At 40.0% G+C, this 22,308-nt stretch overlaps 1 protein-coding gene across 24 annotated transcripts in view; it reads right to left on the reverse strand.

Moving 5' to 3' along the window:
* The window catches only part of FAM13C (family with sequence similarity 13 member C), a 137,257-nt gene that overhangs the window by 37,255 nt on the left and 77,694 nt on the right, over positions 1 to 22,308 (reverse strand). For 22 of the 24 annotated variants that reach the window (XM_080598570.1, XM_080598568.1, XM_080598569.1 and 19 more), the window contains 4 exons: positions 18,509 to 18,547; positions 13,648 to 13,704; positions 12,183 to 12,381; positions 5,057 to 5,178 (listed from right to left, as the gene is read on the reverse strand). In XM_080598570.1, the coding sequence (XP_080454696.1) occupies positions 5,057 to 5,178; positions 12,183 to 12,381; positions 13,648 to 13,704; positions 18,509 to 18,547 (417 nt within the window). Of the gene's footprint in view, positions 1 to 5,056; positions 5,179 to 12,182; positions 12,382 to 13,647; positions 13,705 to 14,511; positions 15,363 to 18,508; positions 18,548 to 22,308 lie in introns of those variants that run through there. The other 2 variants (XM_080598566.1, XM_080598573.1) reach the window with 2 other exon arrangements.

A 22,308-nucleotide genomic window follows, 5' to 3' on the forward strand; every position in this document is an offset into this window, starting at 1 on the left:
AAACTCTATTCTGTGCAGTGGATTGAAACCTCTTTTCCAGATTCACTTTCAGTCTGTCCTGGACCCATATTCCTTCCTCATCTCCAGTCTGTCTATCAGTTTTACCCTGCCCACTGTGAGGATGGCCTGTCAGAAGAACAGCTCAGAAAATGTAGTCTCAGTACCACATCAGGGGACTGACTCAGCCTATCCAGAGGTTACATTACATGGGTTCACAGAATGGCAGACCCCACAACCGACACACCTCAGCATCAGGGAAATGGAAACATCATTTCTGAGCCCCACAAATGGCAAAAAGCACTACAAAATTCAAACATACTCACCACCTCATACAGGGCTGCAAGTAAATGCTTAAAAAGCCGTCTTATGAATCCTTAAAAAGCAAAGCAGAATGACAACAGGCTTTTGGATTAACATAGAATGTGAACTCTCAAAAAAACATCTTTAAGGGCACAAGACTGCTTGGACACATCCTAGGCTACTCTATGGGCAGTCCCTGAATGCTGGAGCAAGCAGACATCCAGAGAGCCAGCAGAGCATTGTCCGTCTCAAGTTGCAGTAGTTAAAGGCTGGCTGTGGACCACCATTATCTGCTTTTCTTATTATGAGTGCATCTCATACTCACCCACAGTCCTTATTTGGGCTACAGTAATATGCTTTTTTTTCTTTTTCCCCTGTGTCATACCACCACCACTACTGCCACCTTTTTTTTTTTTTTTTTAAAGTGGATGGCAACCCAAGAGTTTGCTCGTGGATTTTCCATTTCTTGATACAAGAAGTATCATTAGCACCTTATACATCAATATTTTAATACAAGACTCCTGAAGAAACTGATCCATCATTTCCCAGCAAAACAGTGCTTTATCAGCAAATCAAGATTTGCTGACACAGAGGTAAGCACAGACACAGACTGGTCATGATGAATTTTTGCCAGATCGGAGGGAATATGGCCAGGTTTTCTCCTGGCTTGCCTGGCCACCTGCATGGGAGTGAAGCCTCCCCAGCCCTGCCTCACCCATGAGGCTCCGCCACATGGTATGGGGACATCAGCAATTCTGCATCTTCCCTGCTCTTTCTGACACATCTCTGAGATGTATCTGTTCAGCAGAAAGTATGGAAGATATCAGTCACCACTTGAACTGCATTCTCAAAAGCTACTTGCCTTAAAAAGTTTGTTACTGAAAGCCTTGCTAGAGCTCAGCCTCCCATGGGGGGCACAGACATCCTGGGAGGTTCTGGCTGAGCCCCAGATCCAGGGAAGCCCATGGCTCTCAGCATTCCCAGGTTTCCTGGAGAAGAGTTGTAGGTCTGACAGCAACAGCTATCCTGAAACCTCTGCAGAAATTACAGTCCAACCCAGGGACAAGCTGGGTCCTACTGAATGAAACCGCTCCACTTCTATTTTATTTGGGGAATATAAAGCAGAGGGAATTTTTTCTTTGTCAGAAAAAAAAAATGTAGTTCCCCCATTGACTTGGAACACAAACTTCTCTGAAACACTGATATTCCCATTGCCCAGGAGTCCCATGCTTCAGCCCCCCGCCTGTGTAACAAGTATCTGAAGATAACACCATCCTCCACTCAGGTAAACTGCGGGCACAGCTCTGCAATCTGGATCAGTTTTGCTGATTGACTTTAAGAAGGCAATCAGTAAGAGCAGCTTTTTGCAATCATGCAAAATCATACATGCTTTCCTGTTCTCTTTTAAAAAAGATGATTCTCTTTATTGCACCATTTGTTCCTGGGGCTTGCATGTAATTTTTATCTCCCAGAGGTGCAGATTATATTATACTCTTATCCAAACCCAACTACACACAATGACTAGAGCAGTATTCAATGTAATCAGTGGCAACAGTATTAAAAATTTATGTTCTTTTAATAAAATGTAAAGGTTTCCATCTACACAAATGGAATTTCATATTCTAAATTGATGCTGATTTTCATAAAATCATGCATGATAAACACCTCAAAGTTAAAACCCTTGATTCACAGGGCAAATACAGCTTAGCCAAGACCAAGACAATATCCCCTCATTCTTCTGTTTCAAATGCAATATAGAGTTATCCTTAAATCTCTTCACCAAGTCTATTCTCCTATTTCTCTCAAATCCCACTAACTTTTCCTTCACTGCTTCAGTGGTTGTGAGTCATTATAAAATGAAAGCACCCAACCAGCAACCAACCCCTCCACCCAAACAATCTACGCATGCACTTGTGCCCTATTTCTATGAATTGTTTCTCTTACATTGCGAGTTCTGCTCTTCTGTCACGTATCTGTTTATGAAATTACTGTGTTACGTCACCCTGAATTTAGACTGCTCTGCTAAATGGGGACTGTGCCCAAAAGTTTCTTGTATCTCAGCAGTTTTTTATCCATATCTAGTCAAATTAAAACTGACCTGGTTCTGCACTGACTAGAACAGATTTCAAAAACTCCGTACAGTTCAGATGTACTTAGATTTTAAACTCCAATGAGGCGAATTACAGAGCTATAGCAATCTGAAGAAATTATATTATAGAAGAAGGAACAACAAAGCTTACTAGAAATAATTCACCTTAGTCTGAGACAAATAAATCCTTCCTCTCCTATCCTCCCCACACACATCTGATAGATAGTAGTGGCACGCCTGCAGTAATGCAGTCATCTCCTCTTCTTCAAAAGACCAGAAAGCTTCTGGTCTATGAGTTGTGTATCCTAGGAAGTTGCAATGTTGTGACGAACTTTCACTTTTACCAGTAACCCAGCAAAACTCAGCTAGAAGGTAGCGAAACTCAAGTTTTGCAGGGCTAGCAGATGCATTCTGTCAAAATCTAACTATGACCGTTGTCTGCTCCCAAGCCCAAATACTTAACCTTTGCCATGTTCCAGAGCAGAGAAGGCAGAAAACAAGGCAAGACATCATAGCTTCGCAGCTGTGTTTCACAGCCCATTGCACAAGCCAGTTCTGTGATCCTGACACAGCAGCCAGTGATCTGCACAAGCTGAGACATGGGCACAAAACGACTCTCTGGCCCAATCAAAGCCTATTGCTGGCAAAGAGATGAGGCAAGCTGTTGGTGACTCTTAAGAGGAGTCACCAGCCAGAGTGACCCTGAAACTGAAAAGTGTTGACCTCATCATATGCAATTCAAAGTCCTCTGCCCTAGCTGGGTGGTGGGGAAGTTGAGACAGCTAAAGTGAATACAATGTGTGTGTGAGGCCAAGGACCGTGAGCTAATGTGTGTTCACTCCACGCTCAAAGTCCCTTTTTTGGCAGCAAAGTCACCTCCATTTTGTTTTAATGATCAAACTAAGACATGGCCAGAACTGAGATGTGATGACTAAGCTTTCACAGCTCTTAGCATGATAAATCCAGGTGCCACTATTTAAAAAACTTAGCATTTGTGGATAGCCAGCTTCCTAAGGAACTACCCAGGCGTTAAACAAGTAAATAGCATAGTGAGCAACAGTTTCATACCAGGCAAACTGAAAAGGCCAAACAGTTCAAGTGCACAGGGTAATTTTGCTGTTGTTGCCGTTTAATTCGTGCACACTATGGCTTTTATGTTTAAAGTCCATCTTTCTTTCATTATGTTTCTGTCACCAGTCAAAATTAATCAATGTTACTTCCTTATCTATCCTAACACAGAGATCCTACCAGCAGAGCGTTATGTAGGTCTAACTCTCTGGTACCAAACTCACTATTCTCCTCTTGACAAGTAATCCATGTGATTTTTTCTTAGAGATGTAGAAGGCAGGTTTTTCCCAGAGATGTAGAAGGCAGGTTTCCTAGGCTAGGGGTAATTAGAAACACTTTCTGATATGCAGGATTTGCAGTGTCTCAATTGCAGATACAAGCATTGGAGAGTGAATATAGTTCTTTGTGAAAGCTAATTAAATGGTTGGTCATTCTGCTAAAGTTTCCTTTGAGAGCACAAATTAAAATCATTTACAACATTGCCTACTAAAGGCTGTCATGAAGGCAACCGGTTCCTTTCACATAAAGCACCAAAACACCATTAGATGGCAACTGTTATAACTGACCTAGCACCAACTTGAGACAGGCCTTGGAGGCAATGAGCTCTGTGTGTCCACTAGCTGTGTCCTGACCCACTGATCACCTCCAGGATGTACTGCTGCTGCTCAAGTCCCCTCCAAAGACAGCCAGAGCCTCTGTCACACTGCAGTGGAAGCGCTCACAGCACCAAGGCTGTCATGCACCTTCGGGCAGAGAACAGAGATCAGAGAGTCCTGGCTCACCTGCCTGAAACTCTAAGTGCACAGCAAGGCAGGGCTGATCCAGCACCTGAGCATGGGAAATCTGTAAGGAGTACCCTGAAAACTGATGACTCTGAAGAGCATGACCTTATTTACACAGTCCAAGCCCATCAGTAAGAGCTAAATCTTATCCTTGGGACATGCCTTTACTGGTAGGTCAGGTCAGCTGGGTGAGGTGAAGCCCCATTTCCAGCCTTTTGCAGAGCTGTGAAGATTGGGAATGGAATTCTGACTCCCAGTAGTTACCAGAGGTAGGTTACTTCATTATCTGCTGAGTTGTCTGTAATCAAGACCCAGCTAACACTTGACCTGAATGTGTCCCACTCCCCCGCCCCCCCCCCCCCCCCCCCAATACCCTTCACAGCATTGAAAGAAGCACAGTTCCACAGTGCTCAGGGTGTAAACAATATGTAAATGTATACATACCCATGCTAAAATCAAATGTGTGGCTTCCCATTTCTCAGTGGGAATACAGCTCTGAGAAAGACTGAGGCAAGTCAGCATTGGGGGGGGGGTATTGAGCTATTTTTGAAACTTGGCATTGGCACACAGGAACTGAAATTTCTGATCTGAGGATGTTTTTCCTGTTTGAAATTAAAGGGGTTTAAAGAAAGATGAAATTTGCATTCTTATCTTCATCCCTTTCATTTTCTCCAAACAGTTCTAGGCACATAAATACAGAATACAACTGCCAATTCGGAGCCAGGAGTCTGAATATTTTATACAAAAGGCAGCAACTTAATTAGCCTTTCCTAGAAATGATCAGAAATGAAATGCACTGTCTTATCCAAAAGCTTACCTTGGCTGAAACCTCACGACTTCTTCCTGGCATCTGAAGGACACGTTCTGTGCATAGTCATTAGCTGAGGATCCTTCCTTCTCCTGCCAGTCTGAGAGGCCTGGCAATGAGCTCTCCAGCTCCTGCAGAAAGCAACAAAAATGTTGAATGTCCTGTCAGTACTGATCAAACTCAGCTGAATATTTTGCTTTAAGGAAGAAAAAGCTTATGGAACTGGATGCTGATTTGTGGTTCACTGTTATTTTTTGGTGACAATCTGGAAACAATTGGAAAACACAGAGTAGAAAAGGTTTTAAACAAAGCAGCATCGTCATTCACTGTAAAATGCTTTTTGAAACCAATGCAGACAAGAAGCTACTGTAACCCATTTGATGTTTATTAGTTAGATAACATACGTAAGCATCTGAGCTAAAAGGTGCTGTATGCAGAGTTCAATATTTTTTGCTTTATATATACATTTACATTTAAATTGAAATTATTTATTCACATGTCAGTAATATTTCATTGCTTGGGCATAATCAGAAAAATTTTGGCTGACAAAAGCAAATTCAGTTCACTTAAATATAATTTGTAAAGTTTACCCAGCTTCTTGTTCCTATTGCTCTTTCCCTTCCCCAGCATATTCATAGCTTAATGAATAGAGTATTTCTGCAGAGGAGTGAAAATCAGTGAGCAAAATTAAAACAAACAAACAAACAAAAAAAACCAGTCACATCAGACACCTAGCCACAAAGGAAATAAAAAAGGCCATTTTGTCCAAAAAATCAAAGCCAGAACAAGGAATTAGAAAGGAATACACTTGACTTCAAGCTTTCAGAAACCAGTTGTATGGCTGTGACAATTTATTTAGCACGTCTTAATTTCCTTACCTATAAAATGGGTTATAATATTTCCATTGCATTGCCAAGGGGTAAGTTAATGAAGGTTTTTTCAAATCAAAGTTGTTTTTTTGGTTTTTTTCGTTGTTGTTGTTTTTTGTTTGTTTGTTTGTTTTACTTTCTTTATTAGCTTTTATCAGCCAATATTTTATTCTACTCATTTACAAAATTAAAATGCAATGTGTTTTGCAAAACAACACATTCACTTCCTCTGGTAAAACAATGTTCCTGAGTTTGCTCCAGTCTCAAAGCTAAAATGCAAGCTTGAAAGTCAGAAGATTGGATAGGACTGCTCGGATGGGAATTTGGAGTGCTGAAGTCATTCTACATTTACAAAAACCATGGCTGCTTTTCACTTCCTTCTTAGCCTGTTCTATCTTTACATATTATGAATGAATCTTGCTTACAGATACACTATTTAAACAAAAGTAAATTATTCTTTTATAAAATTGCAAACTCTACTAAAAGTTATAAAATTTAAGAAAGTTGCCTAAATGATTTCCTCTCAGGAGAAATATTCAGTGCTTGCCTCTCAAAATTAATGTTGAAGGACTAAAGGAACTTGTAAAAAGACCTGGTAAAAAATAAATAAATAAAAAGTCCAATAATTGGCATTTTACTTCCTTCTTATGATGATATTTTAACTATACTCTTACAATTTATTTTAATCTAAGTCCTCTTATAAAGTACCAGGATACTTGTTGAATAAGGGAATATTAATTTCTACTTGGTCTATGAGATCTGTAAAAATATGCCTGTGTACTGCTTTCACAGAAGTGTAAATATTTGTGCTTAGATGCGCTTAAATTCAAAAGTTGATGACAACAGCTGTTAATACAGGCAAAAATAAAACTTTGGGTGCTATGTAAATGATCAAAACAACGGCCTTTCAAGTTTAGCAATTTTATCTTGAGGCTGAAATCTTCTCAGTGTTGGACTGTTTAAATTATTAAATTCCAAAAACCCAGTCCAGTTAAAAGTGCTAAACCAAACCTGCATTTGATAAAGTACAAGTGGTAAACTTGCTTCAGCAGAAGCCACTTTTTTTTTTTTTTTTTGCCACTTTTCCACTCTCAACTATCAGCAGAAAGAAAATGACAATTCAAGATGCTTTCTCTTAGGTGAAAGAGAAAGTTGAGGACCATAATACATGGGGTGGTTGTATTTTTAATTATTATTATTTTTGTGGTGGTGGTGGGTTTTGGTTGTTTACTTGTTTTGTTTGTAAGTTAAGTTGTTATGATGTTATAGAGAAACCCTAGGGAATCACCCTTGATGGGACAACTGTTTCTTAAGAGCAACAAAATCTCTTTCTGCTGTGTCAGATGAAACAAACAGCATAGAGCTGTCTTCTATTTTATTTTTTATTTATTTTGATAGGAGAAGGAGTAATGGTTTTAAACTAAAAATGGGTAGATTTAGATTAGATATAAGGAAGAAATTCTTTACTATCAGGGTGGTGAGGCACTGGCACGGGTTGCCCAGAGACATGAACACCCCATCCCTAGAAGTGGTCAAGGCCAGGCTGCATGGGGCTTTGGGCAACTTGGGCTGGTGGGTGGTGTCCCTGCCCATGGCAGGGGGCTGGAACGGGATGGGCTTTCCCTTCCAACCCAAACCATTCTATGATTTTCTTTCTTCTTCACTACGGATTGAGGCTTCTCTAGTCAGGCTGCATCTTGTAAGCAGTTTGTGAATAGGGAAATCTCCAGGCAATACTGAGTAGACTCAGTGCTGTGTAATCACTGCTGTGAGTTTTGCTTTATACACAAAATAATACATGGGTTTGGAAGCAGCCAAAAACAACCATCGTACACATGTTGAGATAAATCAGTTTCTGTTTCACAGGCTAATTTTTTTTTTAATGTTTTCCTCCAATCACAGCATATCATAAACCATCTCTGTCACAGCATCTGAATGATGGTACAGACATACAAACTTGTGCTGTGTTTACACAGCAGCTTATCTGCTCTTGAACCCCCAAAAGTGCCTTGCAACCTTAACATGCCCTACCCAACACACAAACACTTCTAGATCTCTTCAAATGCAAATTCCTGACTGTGATTCCTGCCCCTGGGAATACTTTACCAGCACTTGGGACCAGAGCTCTGGTATACCTCATGGTGCTGTGTCAATGCAGAAAATAGCCAGGACTAAAGTCCTGAGCAGAAGTGCCTACTCCCCCACCTGAAATCATCAGTCTACACAGGAAAAGCAGCAGATTTATTTAATGGACAGTGAACTGAACAGATTTAATCCATGACAGGAGGTATAATTTGAACATAAACAGAGTATATGTAAAAAACAAAGTGGAACCTGATATGTTCATGTGCTCGTGTGGCTACTGTCTTTACATTGGCTCTGTTTGTTTTTTGTTTGTTTGTTTGTTTTCTGTGTATTTAAAACCACAACTTTAATACTGGAAGTCCTCTGAAATTAATGTAGGCTGATAACTTAAGTTTATACTCAAAATACAAAATTTCACACAGCAGTTTTCAGCATTCCCATCTCTGGGTATCTATTGTTAAGCCACCATTTTAATTTAATAGTCATTTACTTTAATAATATGACTTAAAAACTGAACTTATACTTGTTATACCAATTAGCTAGTACGTTTAGTGTCATTATATAAAAATATCTCAATATCAATGAGGATTCAGAGGATGAATTAATTTAATAATCTATATTCATGACTGTGTACTAATGGTGAGTGACCAGAGAAACGATTAGGCAAGAAGAGCAGACTTTCCATTCCTCACCATCTGTTCTCACACCAAACGCCTGAACTATTTTCTAAGCATATGCTTCCTTATCTCTTGAAGCCCCAAAAATCCTAATTAATTTGATTTTCTAGAGATAAATATTGCAGAATTACTAAACAGAGCTCATGAAACCAGTGGAATGGTGAACCCAGGTAGCTCTAATACAAAGTTGTAGCCACATTCCAGCAGCCTGCCCCTGTTTCCATACTTTGGAAAATCTACAGATGCCCCCATGCCCAGCTCCAACCTCCACACTCAGTTTCTGCCTCCATACCCACTTCCTGCCTCCAAAGAAATAACCACATGCAATATCCAAGAAACAGCTTTGCTGTAGTGAGTTTTTATCAGTTGATGTTTTGTCAACTGACGTCATTTGGTACTGCGCTTTTATTAGACTTGGTCCTGTTAATCATCACTGGAAATTCAAGAACCTTTTCTTCATCAAGACACGACCACATGTACTACACTTGTGTCATAAAAATCAGAGGCACAGAAATCACACTTCAGCAGACACACACACTTCCGAGCCTCACGAAGCTCAAAATCCCCAAGATGGCCATCTTTCCCCTACTTGAGCACAGAGACCTGCTCCCTCTCAGTGACCTTTCTACAGCGGAAATCCCCTGGATTCTCGCTAGCAGAAAGGCACACAAAATCGTTTCCATCCAAACAGACTTTAATCCTTCCAACACATGCAGCAAACTTATTTACCAAAAGCCTGTTCCAATTTTAAAGGGACTAGTTTCTAAAAATACAGCTCACAGGCTTATAACACATACATGTGAGTAGCAAGCATTCTTGACTTATCAGAACAACATCTGTAAAAGAGACACTGTCACTGCAGTATTGTCACAGTCTCTTTTTTTTATGCCACAGAGAACTCAGGTTGGGGAATTGAGGCTGTTGGAAAAGTACAGTATCAATAAACTCAAGAAAACGAGGATGAACAATTTAATCACCATTTGCAGCACATCATACTTTTCTTTTACAATGCTAGTACTCAGATATTACTGTTTGTCAGCTTGACATCAGCTGCTTTTAAGTACATCATTTATCTCACTGAATGGCTTGGTGGCAAGCTGTTTCACAAAAGGAAGGTATATGCAGTTGCACAGTGTTTCAAAGCATCAGTCTGGCCCACTTCCCCAGGTAACAACAACCTGCCATATGCACAAAACCAAGAGCTACTAGAAAAAAACACAGCAGCACCTCACTTTCAGCTTCAAAATGGAGAGAAGCAGATGCAACCAGCTTATGATTCGGGCTGCTAACACAGACAGCTGCAGCAGTTTTTTGAAGGTCACAACACACCAAGGATCTCAATGAGAATCCCTCACATACAAACACTCTGCAGAGCACTTCTGCAAGCAGTCTTGTTTTTCACAGGCACCTTAAACAAAGCCATGAACCAAGCGCTTGCTTCTTCAAGAACAAAAGCTTTTCAGGTAGTTGAAGATGCAGCAAGGCAAGCACTCGGGATCAAGGAGTGTGCACATCCCTACTAATGAGAATGAAGGCTATGTCATATGAGGGGCTCGGTAGATGCCTTCTCCTGAATAGCTTCCCTGTGTAAACTATTCCAAGGGGTAAACATTTTCCCACACTGCAAACACCACTGAACTCAGCATAGATATAAGGATATTCATTGAAAAGTCTTTCACAGTACTAGGATACAATTCCCTCTATGAATTTGCGGAGTTCCTGTTATGATGTTTGCTTTGTGTTCTTGTTTTATATTGCATTCAAAGCTCTACATTAGTTCCTGTCTCTCAAGTAGTCCCAGCAAATCAAAGGTGGGATAAAATAGTGCCTACACATCTCACCTCTTCCAGTATGACAAAGATGGGAGCAATTGGGAGGTGGAGGAGGGCACAGGACCACTTTTGTTTTTCCTAATTCAAGCCCTTGAGTCATGTGAAAATTATCTGCCTGACACTGTTTTTCCTTCCAGAGACTGCATATCTGAGTTGCACTGGTATTTTATGGCAGTCTAATTATATGCTCAAAAAGTTTCCCATGAAAGAATATCAACATTTTCTTTTAACTCCTTCAGGCCACATAAAATACCATGGAGCAGCAAATCTGTGCTACATTAGCTTTCATCAAGTGAGAGATACAGGCATGATGTACACAGGGAGAGGGCAGACAAGACTCACAGGCAGCTGAAAGAGCAAGAGATTATCTATGAGACAGATCTTGCTGTTTTTATGACTTTCTCATGACTCCTCTTCCTGATTTGCCTCCACTTGCTCTTCATAGGGAAAAATTTCCAATCTTATTTTTTATCTGCCAGTAAACCCGCACACCTCACCTACCTGCAGCCTACACAGTATTTCCTAGTAACACAATACAGTTACCAAAAAAAAAAAGAAGTTATTACTTCATCTGAGGGATAAACTTCAGGAAAAGCATGCAAAAAGATTAGGGCAAGAGCTAATGTTGATATCCTGAAAGAGACTGTGATAATACCACTAGGATGCTATTTGCTTTTGCTTTTTGTTCCATGATACAAAAAGAAATTCCTGATTTTGAAGGTAACAGATGCCATCCAAAATAATGAATACCCAAAAAATGGACCAAAACCACTCCTGGGCTATGAATGGTTCAAAGCACTTCAGAAAGCACACTGCAAATTTCTATCGACAAACAAGAACAGAGGAGAAACAGAAAATACAAAAGGCAAATACGCTATACATAAAAGATGAAATACAGACATTTCATGGGCCTTTTCCCTAGTGTGGGCTGCCAATCTACCAAAGTGAACATTAACAGTCTTAGTTAAGAGAATATTTCTAGCTGAGTTAAACCTGGACAAGAGCTCTATCCCTTACATTGCACACAAGATATGACTTGGGAAGCACTGGGGGAGAACAGAGGCACTTCCAGCAGGTGCTGGGGGCATGGTAAGCCTAGAGCCTATGTAGCTAGGTACCTGCACTGTCAGCAGCAGAAGCTTCTTCATTTCTAGTCTTTTAAATAGCCTTTAGGAAAGTTACAGTTCTGCTCGCCTCAGCTCAATGCAAGTAAGCCAGTGGGCAGAGCACTGGTACTAGTCTCTGCAGAGACTTTTGGAATAAATTTATTACTTAAAGATGAGAAAAACAGAAAGTAAGATAAAGGGGATATACAAAATCTTTCCACGGGCAGCCAAAATACCAGTACAAGACATCCTCAGTCATATAAAACAGAAAAATCTTATCAAGTAGTCACAGGAAATCTGAAGAGAGAGATTTGTGTATCTTCAGATATGCTCTCCACTTACTTCTGACAACAGTCGCAAGACAGCCCTCCCTGCAATTCCGTGCCTCAAAGAAATTACTTGTCATTACAGGAGGGTTCCAGGACTCCAGGTCCCTGAAAACTGGGGTAGATTACTGTGGGGTTATAGCTACATCATAGATTACCAGAGTCCCACTTTGCATTTCAAAAGGTGTGTTTGCTCAGACACTGTGCCGTAAACCCACTCTTGGTAAGTTCAGTTTTTACCTGACTTTCCTCATGGCTTTTTCCATTTTCTAGCTTTGCCAAGGGCTTAGGCTTTCTTAGCTTTAAGTTGCCCATGTCAGGCTTTAGAGCATAGTCAGTTACTGCCTGCTCCTTATGCTGCTGGTTGTCTTGCAAAGGCAGCTGCCTTTCTCCTAAGACAGCAGCGTTGTCCAGATAATTTTCTTTGTTATCATCATCTCTGTAAGAAAAACAAAAATGAAATGCATCAGACAGGACTTCAGACACCTGTCAAAACATTATGAAGAACATCAACAAGATCTCAGCTATTCATGGTGTTTTAATTTTAATGTTAAATGTTTGTTGCCTACCCACCAAACAAACATTGCATATATTAGTAAAATGACTGTAAGAGGCTACTGTTTATTCAGAAATCACAAGCTAAACTACAGTTAGTATTATTACATATTCGTTTGTGGAGACATTTAATGAGACTAGTTTTAGAGGCACTCTTTGGCCTCAGCTCTACATTTCATATTCCCCAAATAAAACCTGGAACTGTCTTTTTCATGCAGCAGGCCTCTCCCTGTCCAATGCTTTACACTAGTTTATAATCTCACAGAAATGTTTTCACACAGAGTAATTCCTCCCTATAGTCACACCTCCCTTCTGACAGCCTTTCCTCATCTTTTTGAGGGCTTTTGTGCAGAGCAAGGAAGGTAGGCACACGAAGTAGGGTTTGAAAAACCTGAGGGATGTTTGGGTGGATGGGATAAGTATCAAATGCCACCAGTTTGGAGAAAGATTCCCCTTTATAACACCATATTCGCTGGTTTAAACAGATGCGGTTGTTCATGTATGCTCTGATAACCACTGAATCTTGAACAGATGTTTTCAATCTTTGCCTAGTTTACAAGGTGCAACCTATCCTAAGGAGACCTTGTTAGCCTTATCCACATCCAACCGATCCCACCTTAGACCTCTCTAATGCCTTCCACTGGGAACAACCCAAATGCAGGATGTGGGACTGCCTACTTAGTTTGTAGGATGAGCAGACTGGTACTACTGCTCTGAAATCCCTGGCTATTGCCTAGTTTGCAGGTGGAACTTCGGTTGTCAGCTTCATTTTTTTCCACAGAGATTCTTCAATGTGCATATCCTTGCACAGTTACAAAACTTCACTTACTACTGCTTTGTACCAGCTGCTGTACAGTAAAATACAGTGTATTAGTTTCAGAGCTCCATATGAATGAAAGTAATATGATTTGGAGCTAAAAACACAGACCATAACATATTTTCTTATAGAACGACATTTAATCCTCCTATTGTTTACATATATATAATACTAACACACACTTCCCAGAAATGGTAATAGCTACAGCAGGCAAAACCTCAGAAATTTTACATTCTTTTGACAATAAAGGTTTCTTTCTAATGGTTTAACAGAAGTACTCTGACAACTTTACTTGTTGCCAATGGATTTCAGACAAAATTTGCAGTAGCATACCTGGTGCTGCAACTGGCCACTTGATTTTCATGTACAGAGTCTGAATTCCTGTCACACCTTGAAAATAGATAGAAAATAATTGTTGATAAATAATTGCTGCTGCTGCAAAAATTTAGCTTTTAATAACATGACAGTGCAGCTCAAAATATCCATAAACACATTTCACATTTTCACACCTTAGCTGAATCGTTTAATGTCATAGCTTCTCAGTGATAGTCTACATCTCAGAGGAAGAAGAGTATTTGAAATGTTAAATGTACACAATTCGGCATATCTTTCTCAGCCAGCTGGAAATAATGACAACAAAGACTTCAGATGTTACCATAAAAATTACAGAAAAATTTTACATGAAATCCTGAGTTTTGATTGCTTATATAATATACTTCACATTCAAAAAAGAATTAGAAACAACAATTAGCTAAGGCTTTTTTTTCTCTTAGACTCACAAAAATATTAACAACAGTACAGTAGTCATTCTTTCAGCAGCAGGGAAAGGAATCCCCAAATAAATTACAAAGTGACCATTAGTCAAAAGTGAACTATCAGAATTTTTTTAAATCCATGAAGAATCATAATCAATTCAATCCCACTGTGTAAAAAACAGCAAAATTATCATAGGACTACATAATCAAAAAGAAAAGTCTGGATAAATATGCAAAACGCCAGTGTTGAACACTGTGTTGAATACTGTGCAGTGTTGCTTAATTTTGCAGAATGATACTGCTGCAAAGCCCAAGATCAATTTTTCTTCAACCAAACAAACATATATACACATACACTCCCAACAAATATGTACATACCCTTCCTGGGTATGATTTCTGGGAAAGAGTCAGGGCCCTCTCCTCACCCTCAGTTCATACTCACAGGGCACAGACACTAAGTAGGCCTGGAGCACTTGAAGTTTGCTGGCAGAGGAATCTCTTCATTATGTGGGAAGCAGCCTGTACTTCCGCTGACTTGTCAAATTTTTAGAAGAGCTGCCCGGCTTAGGACAGAGCACATCAAGTGATAAATTCATAGCTCTGCATTGCAATTTGACGGCAAGGATTTTAATATATTCCACTTTCCCACCAGTCTTCTGCCAGTATCTTTACCAAAAGCCAGACTGCTGCAGAAATTATTTAAAGGGATACCAAGTGTTTATACTTCCTGAACACATCAGCATTTGTGTGAAAGCATTCGCTGCATGCAACTGGAATGTATACCTACAATTGCAGGTTCCCCCTAGTCACATAATATTCCTGCAATGGGTGCAGTTCTCCCTGCAAGGCAAACCGGGCTGACAGATGGAAGACAGAGCTTGATGCACACAGTGAATAAATTCACTGTAGAAATTCAGCTTTCTTTGCCTCTGGATGTCTGTCACACCTTCTCCTCTGATCACTCACAAATGACCTTATGGGTCTCTGAGATGAGCAAGACGTGAGGACAGGATGTAATGGGGAATATGAATATTCTCTAGTATGAAGAGGGAAGCCCAGTAGAAAAGGAGCCAGGCACCTGGATGGAAACTTTCGGCAAGGAGAAAATATAGACAGGAAGTGCACAGTGAGGAGACAGTGCCAAGGACAGCTGGATGGACAGAACTCCCAGCACAGACCCAAGAGCAGGGTGATTATGCCACCAGGTGTGCCATGCACCGTGTACTAAGCCACAGGCAACAAAGGCCAGGGACCCCCAATGGGGCCCACTCTCCCTCCCACGTGTGACACAAGAGAAGGTGGGAGGGAGCACTTCCAACACCAGCTTCACTCACCCCCTCCTGTCACCAGTCAGCACACTCAGAAGTCTTCACTCACAGAAGGCCATTTTGGCAACTGGGAACATTCTCTGGAAGTACAGTGGGTGACTGAGCACAGGTCCATCAGCCACGGCTATGTGTGCGTATTTGGGTGCACACACCTTAACCAGGGGAAGTGCCCTCGGCGATCACCTTCCCTCATCTGGCTGTAATAAGGGTGATCTGGAGAAGCGCAAAGCCTAACTCGGCATGCAGTAACGGGTTAAAGTTATAAATCAAGACAGGTTATAAATACTCTGTGAGCACAATAAGCTGTATTTAAGTAACAAGATAGCAGTAGATATGAAAGATAAGCAATGGTGAATCATAGAAGACAGTGACCATCATGCAATGAAAAAGACTATGAGGCAGTTCAGAAGCACAAAATCTGAAAGGGTGAATAGACTTTTTTCTCTCTGCAGGAATAAACATTAACCAAGGAAACACACTCGCACAAGATGCTGCTTGAGGCTAAGATCATAGCAGAACTTTTAAAAGATGAATTCACGATATAATGAAAATATCCACCATGAAAGCACAGTGTTTTTACATTGGTTTCTTTCAGAAATGCAGCTTATGTGTTCATGCCACTTGTCTGTACGTACAAACACACAGATGCTCACACTCATCTCTTCCCACTTGTAAATCTCATTGCCCAACTTCAGCTGCATTTAACAGCTAGAGGGATACTCAAGAATTTGGTAAGTCTTGTGAAAGCTTGTGGCCATGCAGTAGGGAGAGTTCCGACCAACAGAAAAACTGCAGCAGCATCAAACTCTTTCCTAAAAAATCAGAGTATACACCAGAACAGCTTTAAGTCATAAATTCATATGGGTTGAAGCTTAGAATGGGCATGAAATATGCCTTTTGACATATGGGATGGGATCCCAGTCTAGACAGACTGCTGCTCTGACTCTCTATAGCAATGCCTCTGTACATTTCTTCCAGAGAACTCTGTTTTAGTGGGACTGGCTTTTTATTTTTCCATTTTCACCTTTCCATAGGAGCCATTTCAGTACAGCTGGAAAACTGCTTCCTTTTGCAGATTTGACCTTTAAGATGTTCATATCAACTGCTTCTCCACCTGGCTGCACGCATGGCTTGCTGGGAGCATAGCAGCCCCAGGCACTTGCTTTATGTGGAGAAATGTTCCTGAAAGCATTGTTTCAGTGATTTTATGTCATTCAGGAAGCCCTGATTTTTTTCTTTGCCACAAGTAAAGACAAAATGTCAATGGGGTTGTCTAAATTGCACGGCAAGCTCCCTCTTTATTCTGTTAAACAGAAGTACCTCTTTTCAGAGATGGCTAGCACAAACAATTAGTGCTGAAATCAGTAAGAATTATGTATCCTCAGCAGTTCTCAAAACAGGCTCTTTGGGGAGGCTTTAAAACAGGATTTAGGGAAACCAACTCTGGAAACCAGGTTTGTTCATTTGGACAATGATTTTCAGATGATGATGTTCGCTTGCTTTGTTTTCTAAAAGCATGTTACTACTTCTGTGTTTGGGAAAATAAGATTAAAAATCAAAGCCCCTGAAACAAAACCAACAACAGCTTAAATGAGGGAGATTCAGCCTGCAGGCAGTTCCTAGCCCAGCTCTGCCACGCTGCTGCCTCTCACTCCACACAGCACGGGCTGCACCCCTCTCCTCCTCCCTTTTACGAGGGCAGTACTGATGCTTTGCTGTCAGCTTTTCTGCCATCCTAGCCCTTATCATAATGTCACACAAAGCACCACAGAGCAAAGCTATCACTTTCAGGTTCTAGAAAACCTCAAGAGTGAGGCAGGCACCAGGCCACACCAGGGGAACATGGAAACAATGGGTGTATTTAGGGGACAGAGCAAAGGAAAGGAGACAAAAATATGAAAAATGTACTATCTGAAATCTGGCTATTCTTCTGTGAAGGAGGAGCATCCCAGAATTTCACATACCACAATTAATCACTTAACTTACAGGTACACAAAAAAAAAATAATTTAAAATGACTTACTGATTTAACTACCTCCTGTCAAATCTTTCCGTATTTACCACAATCACACAGAAAGAGGGACTAATTTAAAATATCAACTAAAGTAAGGCAGGAATGTAGGAGAGATTAATTATTTGTATCCCTAAGAAATATTGCTTATATTTTCCCATAGTGATTTTGACAATATGTTGGGATGGCTCAGACCAAATTACAACTTGGCCTGCTTTTCAGAGTGTATTCTCTCCCCACAACACTTAGGCAAACACATCACAGTCCAGGTAGGGTTTTTTAAACTATGAGTGTTTTAGCAGTGTAGAACTCACCTAATATACAAACAAATCTATAAATCATCTCCTTCCTGAGAAACTGCTTGGCACATTACTGCTGAAGAGTCTTCCCTAAAAGCTTTTGAAACAATCAGAAGCGTGCAAAATAATGAGAGAGAGAATACGTAAACTGAAACATTTTAGACTGAAATAAAAAAAAGACCATTTCATTTGTAATCCTTCCTAAACTCTTCACCTTTCTAACTTTCTAATGTCCTGTTTTGTTGTCTCTCTAAAACAACAACAAAATCAACAGACATATCCTTATGATCATGATATAGATGAAAACCCTTCCAATGAGTTTATGGAATTGATTACAAAGAAACAATGTATTTGGTGCTTGGTCCATCTAAATAATGTATGATTATTTTTTCAAAATATTTGCAAAGAATTCTTTTTCTTACTAATGTATGCAGGAAGTACAGAGCATGTGTTCAGACATACTTGAGTTTGTTAAGATCATCAGTACCAGAAACGAGCAATATATTCACAGGAGATTTATCCTACACTGAAGTCATGCACTTAAACATGTGTGATGTGCATCATATTTATATCCTCCTAGAAAGGTATTTCATTGCTAAATGGTCAAAAAAATAGTAAAAGCAGCTGTTTTATGCAACACTTCCCGTATTCTCAATAATAAAATTAGATTACAGAAAACTGAATTAAAACATATGACAGAAAGCTTGGGACTTCTCACATAGTACTTACAATTATTCTCTACAGTAGCTAAACTCAGCATTCTTATTTAAAAATAAGGCACATCTTTAAAGTGTTCACTTACTCTGCTAAAGCTGTGGTGTTGAAGGAATTATCCTGAATGCTGAAACAGAAACAAGAAAACATCAGACAAGTCAGCAAAGCAGGCAGGCTCCCTGTATCCTTCTCAGTTGTAAGAACACATGCACAAACATGGCATTGCAAGGCAAGTCTCTGTGTGTTAGCTCTACATGCACGACTGTACCTTCGGCTGCTCTGCACATGCTCATAATCAAGGAACCATAGGGATTAGCCCTACAGCACTCACAAAGCCCATCCAGCAGTGCTTTGAATTAATACGGCGATGCAGGTAGTCCGTGAGGCTCAGAAAAGGATCATGTTCTTTTGTAACTGTAACACTGCTGCTAATACAGTCTTAGGTTTACAAACAAGTATTCGGCATTCTGTCCTTTAAATGCCTGTTCTATGTAATTGGCTCATCAAACACAATGTTGTTTTTATTACTTAAATAGGGCTGCTCAGCTAAGATCTCTGGATGTTTTTTCTTCTTGTTTGGTGGTCTCTTACATGCTCAGCTCGTGGCCAGACCCCAGGGGAAGCTATGAAAAAATAATCTAGTAGAAAGGACAGTTCAAGTAGCAAAAGGCTATTAAGCAAACCACAAGCAATAGACGAAACCATTCCTATGAAAGGAATAGGCTGCTGCCCTCCTGCAGCAAAATGTTTCAGACCTGATGTAATATATTCACTGAGGGTCAACTCAGGATACAGTAAACGGCTGGTTTTGAGGCAGCAGTGGAATTCCCCCTCAAACAACACCTCTCAAAGCCAGTAAATACACTCTTGGATCATTCTGAAATCTTAGAGCAGCACAAAACAAACAAAATCCATTCTCACTGATACATATCAGAACTCGGATTATTATTATTTTTTTGTTGTTGTTTTTGCTTGGGAGGAAGCAGAGAAGGCAGTGCAGACAACAGCGTCTTATAAGCACTCCTGTTTGTGACAATGGCACCTCACAGACGCCAGCAGCAAGCAGAGCAGGGATACAGAGAGGTACAGCGTCCCCCTCCCTGCAGCAGCTTGTGTTGCTGCATGGTATCGACACATTTCCCAGGTGGCAGCAGCAGGCAGGAGCCACAGACGTGACAATTTCCCTTCTCTCACCAACAGTGCTGGCAGTGCATCTTTTCTTCATCTCTTCCCAGCCTTCCTACCTGCTTGCACAGACTATTTGCTCTTTTCTTTCCTGTATTTGTATATGTATCAATTCATATCACAGCACAAATTATCTGGGGATCAGAATATTACAGCCAGTCTCTAGGGACTTCTGCCCTACAAAGAAACAGGTTTTGTGAGAGAAGGGCAAACAGAAAAACTAAGTTTAATAATTAGCATTTATAACTTGCCCTAGACGGAGAAGTTCAATTTTTCTCCTCCTGTTTCTAGCTATTCGGGTCTGACTGTACAGATCTAAATTCATTTTTTTGTTTTTCTATTTGCAGGACAGCACCTGAACAAAAGGTATGCTTCTAGCTGTTGTGGCAATCAAAAACTCAGTTTGCATGCTAAAAAAAAAAAAAAAAGTGGAGGGCAACTAAAAAATCTTAAATTACTTTTATAAATATACTTCAGAATCTGTAAATGCTTGGCTCTTGATTTTAAATGCTGAGGCTAACTTTACAGCTAGCATTTCAAGTGTGCAACGGAGGAATCACAGCTTTTTATCACAAAATCAGACTGACAAGCATCACAGCTTGATTAGAGCAGAGCTTAAAGAAACACTACATTTTTATCCCTACTCTCCTTCCTATACATGCACAAGAAGGAGAATGAAAACAAGGATTTTATAAACATAACTTCTCCATTTCTAACTGTAAAGTTAAGGTCAAATTCTCTGCTAATTCACTCCCTGTGCAAACATACTGCAGTGCTTTCTTGTTATTACTAATAACAGAACATGACTGAAGACCGGTTTGTAAAATAGGGAGGCTTTGGACGGAGACCAACTTTAAAATGTCATCTCTTGCATTGTTTGTATGAACTTCAGTGCTAAACAGCTGTTGCTAAATCTCTTCTAGGCAAGCACTTTAAATTTATTTCAGGTCACTAACAAACTTCCATTTGTTTTAAAGATGGTGTTTGACCAGTGTTATGGGATAGTCTCTTTTTGCAAGGTTGTGAAATCATCTGGGGGGGAAAACAAACAAACAAACAAGATTTCACATAAAACAGAGTAACATCAATAAATAAAGAAAATAAAGGCCAGCTAAAACCAGGATCCTGTTTCAGAGCTAATCTTCCAACCAGACAGATGAAGCCATCCTATTCCTGGGGGAGCCCAAGGGAGCAACTATTGCAGACTCACAATAACTTCACCTCTTTTCTTTTACTCCCAGAAGGAAGGAATTTCTCTTTAAGGGGAAACACTTATTTCACCAGTGATGTTGGCTTGGCCCTATTGGCTAACCCCACTTCCTTTCATGTGCTTCCCATCCACACGCTCTGGGCAAGACCAGAACACGACGAGTCAGGTGCGGCAAAGCCAAAGATGCTCAAACCTGCATCTTTTTTGCTTCTAAGCTCCAAGCACAACCTCCTCATTTTCAGTAATGAAGTTAAAGTCAATCAGGCTTGAAATGCTATAAAACATCACTCTTCAACATACTGAAATTTGCAGTGCCTGGTATATTTTGTCACCACTTTCACATGATGTGTCTGGTCTCTCATCATCCTGATGAAAATAATGCTACACCCGTATGTGAAGCGAGCATTGGACTATGCCACTGAAGAGCAAGTATACTTTTAAGGACATTATATTTTGAAGTCGTTAAAATACATCTTTTTATTCTCAAAATAAAGGACTTTAAATCAGTTTTTCCTTTCTTACGTCTAGTGGTTTAAAGGATTTATATTTTTCCAATATCCTAACTATGGAAAGAAAATTTTGTCTTTAAAAGCTTCCTATTTTATATCCAGTTTTGTTTTCACCCTCTTTTGCCAAAAGTTGATCAAACCAACATAAATATCACATGCCAGCTCTCAGCTGGCAATAAATATAGAGGACTCCAAAGCAAACATCTACCTATATTCTGGAGATATTGGGATTCAGAAATATGTTGCTGTTCACTTCTTAAAATTTGAGTAAAATATTGTCTTTTTATGGTTGACAAATAGATTGGCATAGAAATTTCATTATTTTTTTGTTTGTATCATCAAGAGAATTACTGCTAGCTCAGGAGGAAGGCTGAGATGGGAATCAGTTTAGCCTCTAGCTCAGTTTTGCATGTAATAGACACATGCACAATACAGATTGTAGATTCATAAACTCCGAGCAACATTAGTTGGCACTATAAACATATCAGCCAGTGAATGCTATACAAAGACAGTATGGTCTATTTGCAGAAGACTTCAAAAGAAGAGAGAGGTAGCGAGACAATTCAAATGTGATCATACAGGCAGAGGCCAGACTGTAATTTATGTGCAAATAGTAGTTCTGTCTTCAGGAGTACAGAAGAAAGCCCAATGATCAAGATCAAAAGGCCAGACAAAAAGGAGGAATGGTAAAACCTGCCAAGCTGCAGCTGTCTGAATGGTCACCCACCTGCAGACTTCCTGGCAGTTTGGTTTCACCGAACAACAGAACCTTAGCCACAATTTCCAGACTTTGCCCATCTGAGTAAATGACTGTATTCTCCTAAGGGGATTTCTGACTCAAGTAAACGACGAGGCTTTTCAATTTTAACCACAGAATAATGAAGAATTTGTATTGGGAAATAACCTGTATGTTTAGAGGGAGAATTACTTATTTGCAAAGAACTCTAATCTCTCAAAGGTTCTGGTAAAGTTAGAATTTGTGCA

Source organism: Anser brachyrhynchus (genome assembly GCF_964034855.1).
Source record: "Anser brachyrhynchus genome assembly, chromosome: 6".
Lineage (NCBI taxonomy): Eukaryota > Metazoa > Chordata > Aves > Anseriformes > Anatidae > Anser > Anser brachyrhynchus.